The sequence below is a fragment of the Osmerus eperlanus genome, chromosome 16 (assembly GCF_963692335.1).
Source record: "Osmerus eperlanus chromosome 16, fOsmEpe2.1, whole genome shotgun sequence".
Lineage (NCBI taxonomy): Eukaryota > Metazoa > Chordata > Actinopteri > Osmeriformes > Osmeridae > Osmerus > Osmerus eperlanus.
The window spans coordinates 1,937,829-1,957,547 of record NC_085033.1 but is presented as its reverse complement, the minus strand read 5'-3'; the positions used below and the strand labels follow the sequence as shown (position 1 = coordinate 1,957,547).

General features: G+C 47.7%; 1 protein-coding gene across 1 annotated transcript in view; it reads right to left on the bottom strand.

The window, feature by feature from the left end:
- Window positions 1-2,141: 2,141 nt before the first annotated feature.
- Window positions 2,142-19,719, bottom strand: part of LOC134036722 (tensin-3-like) — a 32,168-nt gene continuing 14,590 nt past the window's right edge. Inside the window, 15 exon segments of the mRNA XM_062481777.1 lie at window positions 2,142-4,165; window positions 4,272-4,301; window positions 4,607-4,675; window positions 4,801-4,969; window positions 5,177-5,254; window positions 5,686-5,763; window positions 6,294-6,389; window positions 7,687-7,818; window positions 7,968-8,054; window positions 8,285-8,838; window positions 8,966-9,110; window positions 11,339-11,422; window positions 11,619-11,751; window positions 11,871-12,073; window positions 15,869-17,110. Of these exon segments, the coding sequence (XP_062337761.1) occupies window positions 4,021-4,165; window positions 4,272-4,301; window positions 4,607-4,675; window positions 4,801-4,969; window positions 5,177-5,254; window positions 5,686-5,763; window positions 6,294-6,389; window positions 7,687-7,818; window positions 7,968-8,054; window positions 8,285-8,838; window positions 8,966-9,110; window positions 11,339-11,422; window positions 11,619-11,751; window positions 11,871-12,073; window positions 15,869-17,110 (3,245 nt within the window). The 3' untranslated portion in view covers window positions 2,142-4,020.

The following is a 19,719-nucleotide window of genomic DNA, read 5'->3' as shown; positions in this document are numbered from 1 at the left end:
CAGAGGTGGTGTTGAGGAGCGAGGTCCGGAGGCCAGACAGACTCCATTGGGTTTCAGAGGTTGGGTGTAAATGAGACAGACACTGAGACTGAGGCTGGGAGACTCTGTGGCACCTGCCATAACCCTCTGAAATGGGTCACCTCTCCTTAAGGGTGCAGGTTTGGTTTGGACATCGGTGAGGACACACCCTCCAACAAACCATATGCTACCAATACCAAAATATTGATTTTTTTTTTGCTGCTGTTACTGTTCAGCCTTCGATACAGGCGGGCCAATCTAAAAAACAGTAAACCTTAGATACTTTGTGTCTACTACTGGATGTACAACAGGTTGGGCAAATTGTTTACAGGTATGGGTTGCTGAATGCTTATGACTGCTCCTAACTACAATGCATTACTGTCATAATGTGCAGACGATATCCCAAACTACCACTTTTACTTTTATAATCACTGTATAATCTGTATAAAGTGCTTTGGGAAGCTTTAACTTGACAATGGTGTCATGTGATACATTAATAGAGTTTGCTTCCTTACTGAAACACTTAAAAAGATTGCTACATTTTGGCAAACTAACAATCTGAAATTGAACTTCAGCCTACTTCTGCATTAGCCTTTTGTAAAAATAAAAATAAAGATTTAACAATGGATCTCTTTTGTTTGGCTGCCACTGGACTGTCACCTATAGCAAGGTGAAGTGAATTACCTAAGTCTTGCCAAGGCGCTCACTTTAAATCACAGATTTAGCACCAAAGGAACCAAGCCAAATCCCTTATTTTTGGTTTCAAACACAATGGAACATATATTAGCCTAATGGGGTTGACATTGGTATTTTGAGGTTAGGTTGCAAGCGCAAAACAGGGCCTCTGATTGTGTGGTCATCCCAAACTGAACTTTCTATTTCTGCTTCCCTACCTTTGTTCTACCTCTGAAACAGAGATCTCCCCCGCCTCCCTCATTAGGCAGCCATTCAATGCAGCCTGGAAATGAGTTTGCTTTTTAATAACCGGAGCTTTCCAGCCAGAGACATTATCTCTGAGGCGTCATTGGTGGGCTAGGCAGATCCAGACTTGACTAGCTCCTCCCCATAAGCCTTGGACTGTTGTCTGTGGAAATAGTTGGCAAAGTTGTGCTTGTTATTACTGTATATGTGACAGGCTTAATCAGTGTCATGTTAGGAGGCGCTGGGCAAGACAGGACCCATAGACAAAGACTGGGATTATCCTCCACAAACACAGAACTATGTGATGACCGGGTCAGAAGCTGCCAATATGTGTTAATGGTGACTGAAAAAAATAGTGTCACAGAAAATTTTCTGTTTTTGATCAAATGGCTGCATTTCCCTCTAGTGTATTCTTAGCTAATCGGTAAACAGTATGTATCTGATAGTTGTGATTGGCCTGTTTGAGTATAAAGCTTGATTTGGATTGGTTCTCTGGAATACAGACAAACTTTGTTGTATCTTACTGGTATTGGTTAAAACATTCAGACAAACCCTTGTTTCCTCTGAACCCTTTTTTACTGGGCCAGTCCAGACTAAATGACAGAGACAGAGATGGTCTCTGCTCTCGCAACTAACCACACCTGGGCCTTCACTTCCTTCCTGGACACCCCCCTTCACCGGGAGGGGAATTCTTTACTTTTACCACCTGCTAGGAGACAGTGTAGAGTGGAGTAGAGCTGGGCAGTCGTCTTTTTTTTCTTCTCTTTACTCTGCTCCTTCTGCCTCTCTCACTGCTGCTGGTGAAGACCAACCTGCCCAGACCTGACCCTAGGGGAAGGGGAGGGGTCAACATGGGATTCATATGTGTGTGTGTGTGTGGTATGTGTTCACAACGGTGGTACCATTTGTTATTCTGTATACCCTAAACATGGTTTTGTTTGTAGTCTACTGTACACATCTCCTGTACACAGTGGAGGCATCTGCTTGATACTCCTATAGCACCCCCCTCTGGCCAAAATTTGAAAAGATAGTTCAGACAAAAGCTAACAAAACTGGATCACTGGATCTAGAATGTATTTAACCCATAAGGTTCGGTCACCTGTGAAAATATGTAGACAAAGGTGGAACTCAGGCCTTGATGCCCTTCAATAGTTGACTACTGGTGCCTCTTCCACATTCGACCATCAAAGCAACCAATGGTAAAAGTTTTCCCTTTTATTTATGTACATCCAACATTGACAATGCAATTCCAATATACACAACAACAGGTATGAAGGACCACAGATCAACATGAATCATAGCCAAATTAGATTAGAGAGGTAAGTGAAGATACAATTATGGGATGTACACTTTAAAACTACAATATATGACAAACATACAACAGAATACCAATATACACATTTTACGGTTACAGCATTTAGCAACATGTTGGATGTGTTTGGTCCCTCCTCAGGTTAGAAAGAAAGAATGACAGCAGAATTGTCATCTCAAGAATAACGACCAATGTTAGAGTTGACCACCCCGGCTCTAAACCTATATATCAAAAGATATGTTTGGACTTTATAAGCACAACTTTAGAACTCATGAAATAGTCTGAAACAACTACTTGTTGTTTTTTGACATTCCTAACAAAATTTCAATCACAATATACAAAAGTCCTCTAATATATGTTTTTTTTTACTAAGCCATTACAAAATATGTGTATAGATTATAGGCCAACATCTGCAGTAAAATGACAATTCAATAAACTAAGTGGAATGTCTTAAAAAAGTACAGATGAATCTTTGATCTATTCATGTCCGCTTACCTACAATATATTAAGGTTTACATAAAATATTTAGTTTGGTAGTTTTATTCATTTCTTTTTCAACACATGCACACTCCTGTCCAATTTATTTTTGCTGTATAGTTTTTTCTTTATAGTGGTAATTTTGACAGTGAGATAATATTATTGTATAATTTGATCATGAGCATAGAGTAAATACTATTTTAAAATATATAATCAAAAATATGGTACAGTACATTAAAAAAATAATTTTTCCATTGCATAGAGTAAGTGAAGAGAAGATATCTTGTAGAAGTATATAACATACTTTAAAGCTGCAATAGGTAACATTATAAAATGAATTCAAAAAGAAGAAACAGTGCTCCCAATTCTTGTCTGAACTTCCATGCTTTCATCCAGCTCAAGTTTGATTGACAGTGGTTTCACAAAATAAGCCAGAAAAGGAAGGTTCGCCTCACTGAAAGTGATTGGCTGGAACATAATTGGTTGGAAAAGAGCGGCCCGCTCCAAAATGAGAAATTAACATTCCACTGGTGTTGAGTTGCTAAACAACATATTTTTGTACAGAAAAACCTTACCTATTACACCTTTAATAGCTTGAAGACATTTAGAAATGCAGCTTTACATGCAAGCCACATGGACAATGAGAGAGTATAGCCATGAGGAGGGGTTCCTGTGCATAAAAATAATAAGAATTACATTTTATAAGGAAAACACAGGGTCAAAACCATGGCCAACATACAAACTGGATACCCACTAGACACTGAAATATTAACATGTGTAGCAGTTAAATTGACAATGGAACAATTTTGCATTTTCCTCTGAGATGCTCATGCTGTGTCCCTTATGCTCATCAATAGAAGAGAGTCCATTCAAATATAGTTTGTCAGGGCCCATCACCAGGAATTTAAAATGTATTCCACTGGGAGACAGTATCCAATAGCAGCCATGTAAGCTCTATTCATCCACACTGATATGGTCCCCATTCAAGATAGGGTGTTGAGTTCACTCCATTACCCCCCTCCCTCTCCCTTCTGTCTTTGTTGATATAATGCTTTGAACTGATGATGGGTCATGGGTTTGTGAGTATGTTCCTACTCATTCGAACACCAATCTCCCAGGGTCCACTATACTTTGTCTCCCACACCAGGATGGTGGGAGTCTCCTACAGAGCCCTGTCCACCTCCTTCTTGATGACCTGCTTCATATCGCCAGAGTGAAGTTTGATCACTTCCTTGTGTACAATCCTGGAAACGATCATGCCAGCCAATTAGCTCACGGCATGTGGCATGGGCCTATTTGATCTTCTGGGCACCAATCATCACCTTGGATACAAAGTTGACTATGGCACTGGCTGGCTGTTCAGGGTCGTGCTCGGCAAAGAGGTGGCACACGTTGTCCATGGCGCTACCCGTCTTCCTGGCAACAAAGCCCAAAATCCTGGAGATGGGGGAGGGGAAGAAAGAGGTTTGTAATATATACTTCTCGCCTTTTCTAGGAACTTTGTACGTTTGTAACATTGCATGAGGGGTGCAAGAGTGCTTACTTTGCTGAAGTGCAGCCGTCTTTTGTCCACCTGTGATTGGGCATCACAAGGTTGATTATACCATAGATATGATCCACTAAACAATAGTTATACACTGTGGGAATGTATACTGTATGTGTATATTGGGGGTGGTCGGAGGGGCCGTAGGCGCTGATTGGCAGCCACGCTTCTATCAGTCTGCCCCAGGGCAGCTGTGGCTACAGTTGTAGCTTACCACCACCGGTATGACTGTGTCTGAATGAATACTGGACTCTGTAAAGCGACTTTGAGTACCTAAAGAAAGCGCTATATAAAATATATGAAATAATCTATTCTAGAGTATGTCAATTTCTCACCTCCTGTCCTGTGGGTCCAGAGCACAGAATATGACGGTACTGACAGCATAATGCCTCCTGAAGAACAGCCTATCAGGTAGAACAGAGAAGGGGGGGCGGGGTAAACAAAATATATTCCCCGTCAGACATTCCTGCAGGCAGAGATGTGTTGGTGATTTCGGCTGTGTCTACGCCTGTGTTTGTATGCCACTCACTTCCTCTGGTTGTCGGTGAGCGTGATGCCCTGCGAGGACACCTTGAAGTGGACCACCGTGGAGGTGGGCACGGGCTCAGAGTCCAGGATGGCACTAGTGGCCTTCTGCACCGCCTGGTATCCTGTCAGAGACTCCATCTCCACGGAGCCCAGGAACCACACGTTGCAGGCTGCACACGACAGAGAGGGAGAGACACCGAAAGAGAGAGAGAGAGAGAGAATGAGAGAAAGACAAAGCGAGAGAGACAGAGTCGTTAGGATTGTTCATGGACTGGAGCCGTTGAAGCCTAATGTCGGTACCTCTCATGTCTGATTTGCTTGCTGCCTGTGCTACATCTGTCACAAAGTGCCTCAGAGGGGTGGGGATGTGGACCTACCTGCTCCTTGTTTCAGTAGCTCGGCAGCAGAGTTGGTAACTGACAGGGAGGTGTTCTCCATCACATCTTCCAGAGGATCTAGTCACACACACGCACATGCACGCGCACATCAACATCAGTTCAGTAGGTTGAGCTTGACAGAAAATAACTCTTACTAACAAAAGTTAGTCTTTTCTTCTTTACGGTTTTTCACTGTATGTTTGTTTTACCTCTGGTCTACTAATGAAATATGAGCTCATTTTCAGTCAAGGTAATTCATCTGTGGTGAAAGCAGTAATGTACACAACCTCATTATCTCTTCTGGAATCATACCTCATCGCGTTAAACTATATTTAGTCAATGAGCCGCTGGATATAATTAGAGTACTCTATAAGACCAACTCCATCTTTTCTGTCTGACACTTGGTTGGTTGGCAACGTGTAAGTGCAGTGTGCTTGTGTGTGTGTGTGTGTGTGTTTGTTAGTGGGTGGGTGTAGGTATGTGTGTAGAATACTGAGATGATATCTCACCTCTGTCTGGTATGATAAGCTTACAGGGCAGGGCCAGAGGGGTGATTGAATGCTGGCACACCAACGCAGTCAAACTACCTGCGAGCCAAAAACAAAACAACACATCAGGAACGTTCATCACATTTAAAGCTGCAATAGGTACTAGTAGTGCCCTCAATTCTTGTCTGAACTTCTACGCTTTCCCTCCAGCTCGAGTTTGATTGACAGTGGTTTCACAAAATAAGCCAAGGAGAAAGACCTGCTTCGCCAAAGGTAATTGGCTAGAACAGGAGGGCTGGAAAGTAGCGGGCCACTCCAAAATGAGAAATTAACATTCCACTGGAACTGAGCTGTCTGTGATGCTAAACAACTCTCAGTGGGCTTCATCAGCTACACAGCGTGTTAATACCGTTTTTTTATTGATGTTCTTTTTTTTTTAAAGTTCAGTAAAAAAAACCTTCTATTGTACCTTTTATTGAGACTATTTTACGACGAGCTTCACTCATTGTTGCAGTCCCCCTTAGAGGGCACTACGGCCCAGGTTTTCTCCCTGGCACAGACAACAGACAGCCAGTAGGGGTCCCCTGTTCATACAATTCAGTGTGAGGTGAGGCACAGGAGAAACTCACCAAAGTAGGGCTCATTTGGACAGCCCTTCAACCGAACTCCCTTTTGAGTGCATTCAATCAGGAAGTGACGGACTAGCTCGTTGGACAGATCTCCACCTATCAGAGAAAAGATATCAAGACAGAACAGACAGGGAGAGACATTAAATACAATTCCATTTAACAGGCGCAAGATACTGATAACAGCGGTATCTTAGCAATAACCTTCCACTAACCATAAACTCATTACATAACTCTGACACGCTTCGGGGAGTTACATAAAGCCTAGAAAATCTACACAGTGTCATTACTCCTGAGGTGGAGTTTGTTGTCATTCTCCACCTGTCCCCTTCCAAGGGGCTTTGCAGAGTGTGTTCAGGAGGAATGTTTCCAGAACAAAGGTGGAGATAAAGACCCAATCCTGCAGATGGCTCTGGTTTCCCACTCTGAAGGAACCACAAAGCCTCTTGCTGGAAGGTGCCGAGGCGAGCCCTCTCATGACGTCACTGTCACCACAGGTGCTACTCTGAGACGGCGGGTAGAGGAGCGGGAAACGAAAGGGGGAGGCCTAACAAAGGGACAGGTGTAGCTGAGGGGAGTGAGGGGGGGTCACATCTTTTTGGAACGGGGCTCTGACCTAATACATACACCCCCCCCCCCTCCAACCTCCCTTTCCTCGTGAACAATATGAAGACATCTCTGGAGCATTGGCGGTTATCGACTTTGCTGGGATTAGCAACCTTCTTTGACAGTAGCTGTTTTGGTGCGCTCTCATTCGCTAGAGAGACGTGTGTCAATGATTTGATTCTGATGAAGCCTGTCTAGTTCATTTGGACTCGCAACACCTGACTTGGCCTGTAGGAAGTCAGGCACCCATTCCAAAAGAATGCTGTTCTGGTTCTGAGAAAAAACACACCCAACAACAGAAAATAACACGAGGGAAATCTCTATTCATTACTAGATGTCCACCTTGTGAAGCCACAGTGTTCAGCTTAAAGCGTCTCCCAGGAGAAGGAGTCTTCGAATCCAGTCAGCTTTAGAAAACCCTGGCTTCTTTGTATGGGTGTGAAATGTTAGCCTCACTTTTATGAGGCCTCAGCTAAAGGGTTTTGCTTGGCTACATCCTTTCCCTGGCCAGAGAGTCAGGTAGGCCAGGCAGGAGCTGGGGAGCACAGGGGCAGGACTATCAGGTGGCTCTGAATCAAGGTGCTCAGAGGGATGAAACCGTAGAAGGCTTTCTGGGGCTGTAATTGCGTTCCTTCCTCGAATCGCTCACACAGTGTGCCTGGGGTACCGCGGCTACAGATGGGGTTTCTGGAACATGTCACCTGTAACCTAATCACACAGGAAACGGCCGTCTAGATCCTGACCCCTGCCCCCCTAAGTAGCTCCGCCCCCCTGGGTTTTTAACGCCTACCTTTTTTGCTCTGCTGCAGGACAGAGGGAGGGGGCGTGGCCACCTTCATGGCCAGCCCATAGGCCCCCCTGAAGGAGTGGCTGTCTCGGACGATGAAGGAGCCTGGCTCTTTGTCCTTCAGGACTGAGATGGCTGCAAAGGAGGAGGAGGAGGAGGAGGAAGAGGAGGAGGAGGAGGAGGAGGAGAAGAAAGAAAAGCAGACACAGGAATGAGATTGAGTTGCTGCGACTGAAGCAGCCAAACATGACTTGTTTTTTGAGGGGGTAAAGTTGGCCCCTTACCTTGATCCCTTGAGATATCTGGCTTGTACCAGAATTTTGATGTGTCTTGCACAAATTTGACAGTCACCTGCTTGCTCGCCAGAACATCTGGAAAAGGCACAGAGGTACAAGCGATCAGCCAACACACCAATCGTCTTCCACATCAAAGTCCTTCAATGGTGCCAACAAAGCACAGAGAGATCTCCCAAGCTGAAAGAACATCCTTGAAATTCAAATCACCTCAACCCAAAGGACATCCTTTCGTGGATATCATAATAAATTATGTTCAAAAAAGTAGGGTGTATAAAGGGAGTGGTGACTTAGCATGAGAGCGTTACCTGGCAAGGGAGAGGCGGTGCGTGATGTCTGGGCTGAGAGGTCTGGCAGGACGTTGGGGAAGGGGATACTCAAGGAGCTCCCGCTATGGGGACTGGAGAAGCCACTGAGGGCCGGAGAGGCCGTGCCCAGGGAATGCTCCCCGTCTGATGCCCTCCTCTTCTCGGGGAGCAGAGGGGGCTGGCCCTGGGCTCTGCCTGGGCCGTCCGCGGAGGTCAGGAGGCCTCTGTCCATGCCTCCGTTGCCCAGGAGGGAGGAGGCCGAGGCGGGGCAGTCCGCGCCGTGGCCCAGGCCGGAGTCGTCCTGCTCGTCGAAGCTGCACGTGGCGGGGCTGCGGGCGAAGGCGTGGCGGGCGGAGCGGACCCGCTGGCCTCCGCGCGGGGAGCTGTGAGCGTTGGGGGCGGGGTGGGGGTGCACGTGGGGCAGAGGAGGGGAGTGCTGGCCATAGTCCAGGGACATGGAGTGGGAAGGGGGAAGTCTGGGTGTAGGGTAGGCACTGAGGGAGGAGTGGCGGCTGAGAAGAGGCCCCTCTGGCCAGGGCTGTCCCGTGGATGGGCTGAATCGAGGGAGATAGAAGATGTGCCCATCAAGGACGTCTCATCAAGGAGGTGCTCAAGACACTGGCAGCACACTAGAATGGGTGTATGGAGATGTTACGAAAGTTCATTTGTGATTGGCTGTACCTGTCTGTCCTCTGGAGAGTGGAGGCGGAGGGTCTGGCGCCAAATGGCCGATGCCAATTGTGGGAGGAGTCGGGCAGGCCCTCGTCTGAGGAGAGTCTAACATGGCCGATCATCTCGGAGTAACCATGGTGCTCTGTGTGTGTGTCTGTGAGAGAGAGAGACATACATCAGATATGACTCCACTGCATGCACACTCGGGCTAGAAACACAATAAAGGTCTCTTTCTACTGCTACAAATCCGCACGTCGATGGCGATATACACACGTCTATGGAAATGGCTCTAAAAAAGAAATAACTGCTATAAAACCCAAATGGAATTAGGAACATGAAGCGGTAGGTCTCACTCGCTCACTGTGCAACAGACTGTGTCATTGAGAAAGCAGTTGGCCTTGAAGATTAAATGCCTCTTAATTCAGTCCTCTTGCTAGCTCGACCGCAGCAATTGATCCATACTCATCAGAGCCGGCCTGCCCGTTCCCCAGACTGAGTCAACACTCCTGCTTCCATGTGGGGAGAGAAAGGAGAAGCCCCCCCCCCCCTTACATGATTGACTAAAAGCTTTTATTTAATCAATCATGGCTTTTAAGGGTCTGACAGGTGCTCCAGACATGTTGAAGGCACATGTTTCCACATAGCTCAGCGGTTGGCTGGCTGATTGACTAGCTGGCTGGCTGGATGCTGTTCCCATGGGCTGCCTCGTTGAGAACAAGGGAGGGCAAGGAGGAGGATGAGCGGGGCTGGTTCTCTCTTTGTCCGCCTCGTCTCTGTTTACCCAGAGCCACTTTCAACGGGGAAGAAAAGCGTTCTTGTGCCCTGATCCCCCCCCCCCCCGACACTCTGTAACCGTGGTAACCTGGCGGAGACATCTGAATACGGTGGGCAGGACAGCGCACATGGGGGCACAGGCAGACCTCCGATGCACTGCCACCCCCGGCATCCCTTGCCGACTGAGATCGCTATGGCAACAGGCCGGGCAGGGGTCAGTGGGGGACAAAGAGGAAACACACAGGTCACATTGTAAATGAGACACCCCCTTCCATGCGTGTCGAACCCTGACTCTGCCAATGTCACTCCATCACTCAACCCCACCAGCACTTCCTCAACATAGAGGAAGAACAGAATTCAAACTTCACGTGTTCCCAGAAAGGAAACATAGCTCCATCAGAAAGGCCCAAGGACTAAATCTTTAGTCTCTACTGAAGTAAAAAAAATAAACAAAGTGTGCCATTATTGTGGCATGTTTAGAAGAAGACAAGGCTTATTAAAAATCTTAAACCTGACGCTTGTTTTCGGCATGGCTTTTTTCAAGACGTTACATTTCCTTTCATCTGAAGGGGATTGTTTGTGAAAATATTCTGGTAAAGAGTTAAGAAAAGACTTGGGTTTGGTACATGAAAGTCCTGTCATGGCAGTGCTACAAAGGCTCATATCACCACACAATTCCCTCTCCACCTCAGAGAACAATCATATAGTTTGGGTGTGTACAACCACTTCAAGCCATCCAGATTCACAACAAAACCTCCACACACAAATAAAAAAGAGCTCCTTTTTTAATCAAAAGAACTCTACCATTATGAGCTATAAAAGATATGTTTCTTTTCAGGAACTGAACCACATATATATTGTCCCAGCTGGCGTAGGACACGTCAGGAATCCCTTGAAACAGCAGAGAGCAGTATAATGCAGCGGTCTCCCTAACACTGAAATGTCCCCAAGCGACCGTTCCCTAACCTCCGACAGACATCTTCCATTAGTTGGTAGACAAGGTGACCAGCAAAAGTTGACGTCTGCAGCAAAAACACAATTACACACACACACACACACACACACGCACACACACACACACACACACACACTAGAATAGAGGGTGCACTTTAGGCCTCAACGTACAAACCACAAGACTGCTACAACTCACACTCTTGCTCATTGAACGTAATTAGTGAGATGTGAATGAGAGTGAGAAAGAGTTTAGAGTGACATAATGAAGGGAAGCCCACTGAAACCCATTTACATTTAGCAGATGCTCTTATCCAGAGTGTCTTACAATAACTACAATAAGTACAGGCAAGTGAAGGGGGAAGTGCCTTGCCCAAGGACACAACATCATTTGCACAGCCGGAATCGAACCGGCAACCTTCTGATTAATAGCCCGCTTCCCTAACCGCTCAGCCATCTGACCCTCCCACTGCCTCCTTATCTGGTCATGTATCCATTGTGCCACCGATTCAACAGTACAGACATCTACAAATACAGAGGCTTTGTCATAGGTCAAGTAGTGGCCGCAATAAGTATGATAGACATTGTGGGAAATTAACTAGTAACCTAATATTGCTGAATTATAATAAATGACAAGTTTCTCACACAATAACCTACCATGCTCTGTCCTGTAGTCTCTATAAGAGGGCATGCTGGGAGATGGAGTTTGCCTCAGTTGAGTAAACTCTGCCATGTTTTTCACTGGAAAAAAAGAGATGCATGGTTATTCAAAGTATTTATTGACCACTCAATTTAACGGTTTTGTCAGACCATAAGGGCAGGGCACCGATCAAGGTGCATGACCCCATAACAATAAAGATCTGTAAATAATCAATCATATATTGTAGTCGCAAAAGCAAAAAGGAGACGCTTCAGGTGAGGGTGGGCGGAGCCTCACCATAGGGCGTGGGAGGGGAGATGGGGAAGGCAGGAGTGGGAGGAGCCATGTCGCTGCCTGGATCCACCCCACTGTCCATATCCGGGCCTAGTGGGCGGTAGTCCACGCTGTCACTGCTGTACAGCATGCCATGCTGCTCCACACACACACACACACACACACACACAGCAAAAACATGCATGTGAACATCAACGACATGGATAAACCAGACACCCAGAAACCAGTAGCTAACCACAGCTCCACCCAGGCAACCTCAGTGCTCAGGAGTCCCTCCCAGCGCCTGCCCAACTGGGAGTGTGGAACGCAGGGAGAGTATGTCCTCGTGTTTCGGTACTCCTGGACCACGCTCACGCCCCAGCCAGAGCTGCAGAAGTCCGGGTGGTCTGTGACGTCACTTCCTTGACGACTCAGGGCGCGTAGACCGTCTGCTCTGTCGACGTCACAGGTTTGGACAGCTGCACACACACACACGGAGGGACAAGGAGATACACACAGGCATGGTCACTCATGGTCACTCAATGAGAACACAAGGGTCTGGGCTTCGTAAAACTAGATCGTTCAGGGGCTGGTTGAGATGTTTCTGGAGCTCATTTCTGAGCAGATCCACTTGATGAAGGAAGGAAACGTTTCACATGCTATGACTTGAGGAGGTGAAAAGTACTGTTGCGTTGCCCGACATCAGCCCCAATTACATCGGCCTTGGTGTTGCTGTGAGAGAACAGCTGAGGAACAGCTGCTGGCGTGTGTGTGTGTGGTAGGGGGACTGCATTATTACAGTCTCCTGACTGGCCACAAGGTTGACGGGAGGGGGGCGGGTTCTGGTGAGGACTGGAGCAGCACTCAGCACAGAGGTGTTAATTCAAGCCCTAACAAAAGCTGCTGTCCCAGCCCTGAGGAATGCTAATGGTGTGAGGTGCTAAATGCAGGGGGTGATCACACACACACACACACTGATTATGCATCTCATCCCCATTATGTGCCCTTGCTCCGTGTTCAGATCAGAATCACTGCTGAAGCAGCAGAGCAGCCTCCCGAAAGAAGAGTGATTTGGGGACTCTTTTGTTTGTTTTGCTCTTTTGTATGGGAGGCTACATTTGCATAAATGAGTGGCACTTATTTCTGGGTTTCAACATGAAGTGATCCTTGTACTGTACTGTATTGTGTTGTTGTCTCTGTGGCGTGTCAGGCACGCTGTTTATGTAGTAGTTATGATAGATTGAATGTGTTATAATACCGGCCGGGAATCGAACTGGCAACCTTCAGATTACTAGCCCGCTTCCCTCACCGCTCAGCCACCTGACGCCCCAAGCCCCAACCACACTAAGCTAATGGATGTGGCTCTGTATTCTGCTTACCAACACAATACCAGTCAAAGCCTAAAATAGCTTTTATGATTCATTGATATTCATTGATATAACCTTATTTAATATAGGGAGGAGGAATACATTCTGTGTTTTGTTTCCGGGGCTGTCCACGAAGTCTGACATGGGCGTTTTACAGTATGTAGTTGATATGCACAGACAGGCATGGGTCTCTGGGGTGGAAAATACGTTCCCTTGGGGCACACTTGTTCCATCTCTGGAAATTCCTCGGCCCTCCCTACTCTCTAACTCTTCTCTCCTCTTGTCTTTATGCCCCAGGCTGTTCCCAGGTACATTTCTGCCTGTGATTCACATACTGCTGACAGCCGGTCTCTCTCCTCAACCTTCACTCTCTCTCTCCCTCTCACCAACCTTCACTCTCTCTCTCCCTCTCCCCAACCTTCACTCTCTCCCTCCCTCTCTCCTCAACCGTCACTCCCACTCTCTCTATTTCTCGATCTCTGGCTTTGTATCTGTCTTTTTCTCTCTCTTTCATTCAAGTCCATTTTCCTTCTCTCTTGCTTGCTTTTTATCGAGCACTTACTCGTCCACTCCACCTCTCTCTCTCTCTCTTTCTCCCCCCTTCTCAAACACGCCCATTTTCTCTGTCTTTCTCTCTTGCCCTCGCTGCCTCCGCTCCGCTCGAATCCAGGTGAAAACAACATGGAGGATAACTGGCTGTCCTTGAGTCAACACGCACAAGTTCACAACATGTAACGCACACCGCTGGTTTGAAAAAGTGGAGAAAAAAGATAATCTGTGCTTTTGAAACACCATAGTCTCTGAGCTTAAGTCTAAATACGTTTTTACTTCAAACGAATTAAAGGACTCAAAACAACAAGTCTGCTAGGGAGAGGCAACAAACCAAAAACATGGACTTGTGAAATCTGTTGATTTACAGAAAACAAACTGTAGGTTGTAGTCTTAGCTGGTGGGAGGCTTACGGGCACTGAGAACCAATGAACATTCCTGGAATTCTTTGGCTCCAGAGTTTTGAAACTGGTCTTGTGTCCTTGAACCAGGGCATGGTATCTATTTCCCCCAACAATATCCAGCTGGAAATATCTTACTGGACTACAGGCAGTAGGCCTATGCGAGACGAACAGTGGAAACTCCAATAAGCCTTGCATCAAATCAGTAACCCCTCAGCCCACCAAAGTAGTCTATTCACCAACAAGCGTCTGACTACTAGAGATGATGTCTGATGGAAGAATCCTGTTGAATATGTAACGTACTTTATTCAAGTCAACAACAGGCCCAATGGGACTTTGACCATGCGAGGAGATGTCGAATGGGTCCGCATGTCGCCTATCTTCAAATCGTGCTAGGATGCCAAAAATAATGTTTTTTTACATTGTGAAAGTGAAAGTGTTTAAAAAGTCACTTAAAGGAAGGGTAGGTACGTTTTGCTAAAACTAGTCATTTTGGCTTGAGTTTGAAAGTATCCAACCCAAAGTATCCCACCCCCTTCTTTCAAAGCAACTCCCCCAAAACACCCCTGACTGTACAGTAACCCGTCCAATCATTGCATTCAATCCTAATGCCATCCAATTATTGCATTCGGTCCGAACTCAATGATTGGACATTTATTACAGTCCTGCGACGGGCACAGATTTATATGGATTTGGTTTTACTGCGAAAGCATTTGATTTATTGATTGTAATCAGGATATTACGTTTATTTCAGAAAATATGTGCTTACACATTAACTATCCTAGCTTTAATAGTGTAATTTGTTTAATAAATTACAAAGAATATATGTCATTAACCCCATCCCAATTGTGCACAATTTTGTCTATGTCTATTGGCTTAAACTTTTGGTGTAATACATTAGGCTTGAAAGCATATTACACATCTTATGGTGCTGACAATTTCAATTAAAGTTTATTTTTATGCACATTAGCCATTTTAACATGTCAGCCTTGCAAGGTTGTTTCCTGAGGGTTAGCTGACGAGCCCACAGGCAGATAATAACATGTAGTTTAGTGGGGGAGTGGTTGAAGATGGAGTTAACTAGCAATTGTTCCAACCCTTTACCTGCTTGTGTGAAGAAAAAAAAATCTTTCAAGTGGATTTTTCTCTGCTAGTTGATTAAGGTGTACCAACTATCAAATAAGTATTTCTTCAACTATTTTCTGAATTAAATACGTGACACACACACACACACACACACAAAAAGACAAACAAAAAATAACTTGGTGATGTGCATCATGAAGGGATAAAAGGGCAGGACACTGTAAACAGGTAAAAGTCCAGCTTGACATGAATCCATGCAAAGCATATTCATCTCCCCATGAAAATTCCTCTGAAGTATAAGTCTCTCTCTCTCTCTCTCTCTCTCTCTCTCTCTCTCTCTCTCTCTCTCTCTCTCTCTCTCTCTCTCTCTCGTCATGTACCGTGTTGATCCTAAAGTCTGATAAACTGAACAGAGAAGACAGGCCCCAACAGCTCCTCTCTGTCTCAGAAAGGCGCAGGGAACATATGAAAACCTGTGCAGGCCTGGCAGGAGGCCCGACAGTTCCCCCACGCTAACATGGCCCAGGTGGGAGCAGAGGAGCAGAGGTGTTTGTCAGTTAACCCCGTGTTGTGAGAGCTGGCGAGGCGCTGACGTTTGTGGCTCTCCACGCCATCCCACCACACACGCAGTCCCAGTTCAAACCCAGTTCGCTGGAGGACGTAGCGGTTTAGTGTTCTCTTGCCAACAACAGCTCACGGTTCGTTAGTAGAGGATGAATCACATTTCACCACCACCATCCGAGTGTTTCCACCTTTTAGGCCCTCTATGATTGTCATCAGGAATGCTGATTTACCCCACACACACGATCCCCCACACACACACACACACACCACCACCACCACCACCATACCAAGTTGCTTGCCATCATCTTACCTGTCTGGTGTGTGTTTTGCAGGGCGGCGGCAGCACCGTTATCTGGGAGTCTGTGCCCGGCGCCGTGAGCGGCGGACCCGTTCACATGCGTGCCTCCGCCCGTCCTCTTGTTGGCCGCCGCCGAGCGCGTGGGCACCGGCACGAACGTGGGGTCCAGGTCCATGATCAGCTGGTTGAGCTGGTCGATGGAGTTGTCGATGTCCACCGTCAGGGAGTTGAACTCCTCATCGCGCTTGACGTTGTTGTTGTTGTTGTTGACCGCCGTCGCCGTGGGCTGCTCGCGGCTCACCGCCACTGTTCTCTGGCCGCTGGCTGGGGTCTCGATGGGTTCTCGTTGCGGTACTGTGGGTAGAGCTGGCTTGGGAAGGCTCCCGTCGGGTTTGTCCCCTGGGTATCTGTCCCCGTTGATGTCCCCCTGGTGGGGGGTCTCCTCGGGCATGTAGGCGTACTGCTGGGCAGCCACCATCTGCTGCTGCCGCACCCAGGTGTGGGTGGAGTAGCTGCCCTGCCGGTAGACCTGCTGCTTGGGCGCGGCGCTGCCGGGGGTGGAAGAGGCCACCGAGGCACTGCGGGGCCCCAGCCCCCCCCTGCGGGCCTCCACGTAGGTGCGCTCGTACTCCTCCATGGTGGGCGGGGCGGGCTGCTGCTGCTGGAGGACGTGGTGCTGGCTGGGGGGCTGCTGCTGCTCCTCTCCTCCGGGGCTGCAGAAGCCGTCGGAGAGCAGGGAGTTCTGGCTGCTCTTGTGGCAGGAGGAGGACAGCGTCCCCAGGCTGTCCACGCTGCGCAGGTCGTGGCCAGACATCAGCACCATGTCATCCAGGATGTCCGTTTCCCTCTCGCGGGGACGCGGGTCCCCGTTCACGTGCACCTGGGCCGGGACGAGCCGCTGGACGCCCACCCCCGGCCCGTTGTCGGCCATCTCCTCCAGGGAGGGATCCTCCAGGCCAAACCCGCTCAGGAGGCGCTTCAGCTGGGCCTTCTCCTGACGGCTGGGCCCCTGGTTGGGCTTAATGGTGGAGGTGGTGGAGGTGGTGGAGGAGATGACGGTGGGGGCTGGTCTGTCAGCCCACAGGGAGGTGCTGGAGAGGCCTGAGTCGCTGCTGGCAGACAGGGCGTGGTCGCTGTGATCGGGGCTGGAGGTGGTGGAGGTGGCACGGACACCTCTTCCCAGCGTGGAGGCTCCTCCGTTGGGGCTTCTTTTGATGGTGCCCAGGGCTTTCTCCTGGATCTGGGAGCGTGGCGCTGGAACGACAAGAGAGCGCAGCGCTTCAAACGGTCAGCTGGTTTGGGCACACAGACACACACACACGGACGCACACACACGCAAACACAGGGACAGGACAAGGTCACCGACAACTTCGCCCATTCTCTGTCACACTCGAAAGTCTGTCAACACAATGCTCTCTTTCACACGAAACGATAAAAAAAACGCTCTCTCAAATACAAGTAAACAAGGACTCACAAAGTCATAGGTCTCGACAAACAAATCACAGGTCGACACAGATAAACATAGACCATGCAACATTCTTCTCTGTTGACTTGGTCATATTGTAGAGGATAATGAATGGACAACCGTAATTGCATGGACTCCATCAGCATTCCCTATTCCTATACAACACACAAACATGAGCTCCGACAAGACTTTGTTACACTGAATGTCAACATTTGTTCCGATTCTTCATTATTGTTGTTCTCTATTATTTGTACCTTTCAGAGGAAAGGGCATATCGTAGCTAGGCACAATCACTGCAGCTCAAGCTTATACCGGTGGATCATTCTTAACTAAGAGTTGTAACAGTAAAAGTCAGTCACAAACGAAAAACTGTGAATTATTAAACTTGTAATTTTTTTCACTCATCACCATAACTTAAAAGTGTGAAAATGTTAAATGTCTGCATTCATATAAGTACCTGGGGAACTCTCCCACTTGTTGTGTGTGTGACCACTTCAAAGGTAGTGGTCGTGTTCAGGTTATATAAGTATCAGTGAGAGCCATCTGTCTTCTGCTCTGGGGGTGTTCAGTGTTTGACCTGAGCATTCCTCACCCTCCTGTGGTTTACCCCCCCCCCCCCCCCCCCCCACACACATCCCCACCCCTTAGCATATGTCTAAACACCCCCCCCCCCCCCCCCCCTTCTGGCTCCATGCAAGCAGATTTAAACCATACAGGTAAGCTGGTGAGACACGAGAAAATCAATCTCTAATTCAGTGACTCTGGAAAGGTCTGGGAAAATGACAGATTGATAGGCGCCCGCCGCCACAGATGGCACCTGTATTTTAAGAGTGCGCCTGAAGCAGGTCTGCACGAGTGCATGAGCAAAAGCTGTCGTTTCACTGTCACTCTCCTCTAGTTCAACAAAAGACAGCAGCAACAGGACCCCTGAGTGTCTCTCTCGGTCTTGCCTGTTAAGTACTGGCTTTTCAGTCAAGACTGGAGGATCCGAATACCAGACATGCATGATAAAAGCTTTCATTCTCCTCCTCCTTCATCTCCTCGTTTTCACTGAACCTCCTCATGCCGGTCACCCCTACCCTTTCTCCCATACTCAACCACGGGCTCTCTTTCTCTCTCTCTCTCTTTCACACACACACACACAGGCACACACAAACAACGTACTGCTGGAACTCACATCCGGCCCTCTAGAGTCACTCGTCAGGCCTTCTCTGTGGCCCAGGTCAGATCTCCCAGGAGCAGTCCAACAAATCCTTCGTACAACATTCCTGCTGGCAAGGTGCTAGCACTTCTGAAGACAGATGCCTCCCTCCTCCTCTCTCTCTCTCTCTCTCTCTCTCTCTCTCTCTCTCTCTCTCTCTCTCTCTCTTTCCCCTGTCAGCGGTGAAACCCTTCCCTCTGCTCGTACGCCACTCCCCCTCCCCCATTCAAGCTCACAGCCATTTCTCACCCCCCCTCCTCCTTCAAAGAAAGAAATGCAGGACACATTCCTACCTTCTCCTTCACATGCAGACAGGTAAATAGGCAGGGATAAAAACCACAGTCTCCACATGAACACATAACATTGAGATGAGGAAGAAGGGAAAGGGAGAGAACGAAGGAAGGAAACGTGACTATGTAGATAGCGGACGGGTCAGAGCCATTCACAATTCTGAGATAGCTACGTTCTAGCTATGTTGTTTTCGTCCTTCCTTGCACCTCTCTCCCCCCCTTTACCGTTATCTTTCTTTCTTTCTTTCTCTCTCTCTGGCCCTCTAGTGTGAAGTGGTGTGTTTGCATTAGGGCAGTGTTGTGCTGTGAGGAATATCTCTGCCTTGTCTCTGTCCCTTTCTCTCTCTCCTCTCTCTCTCTCTCTCTCTCTCTCTCTCTCTCTCTCTCTCTCTCTCTCTCTCTCTCTCTCTCTCTCTCTCTCTCTCTCTCTCTCTTTCTCTCTCTCTCTCTCTTCCTCCCTGCATAGAGAAGGTGAGGGGCTTGAGCTCCAAAGAAGGCATGGGGGGGGTTCTCCAAATATGGGCAGTGGAATGTAAACAAGTGGGGCGGGGCCAAGTTGTTGGGGGCGGGCTCTGGTGTGTAACCTGACCACTTGCCCTGCATTGGGGAACTACCCTGCCAGGAGGGACAAAGAGAGAGAGAGAGAGAGAGAGAGAGAGAGAGAGAGAGAGAGAGAGAGAGAGAGAGAGAGAGAGAGAGAGAGAGAGAGAGAGAGAGAGAGAGAGAAAGATAAAGGTAAAGGGAGGAGAGAGGTGCAGGAAGGACGAAAACAACATTCCTCAGGCACAGACTCTTTCACACTGTGAAATGACACCTTTTTAATTACAGAAATCCTGCCTTCTAATTGGAGGACTATGCCATGTTTATCAAATAAAAAAAACAAAACAGCCAGGTTGTTTTTCTCTCG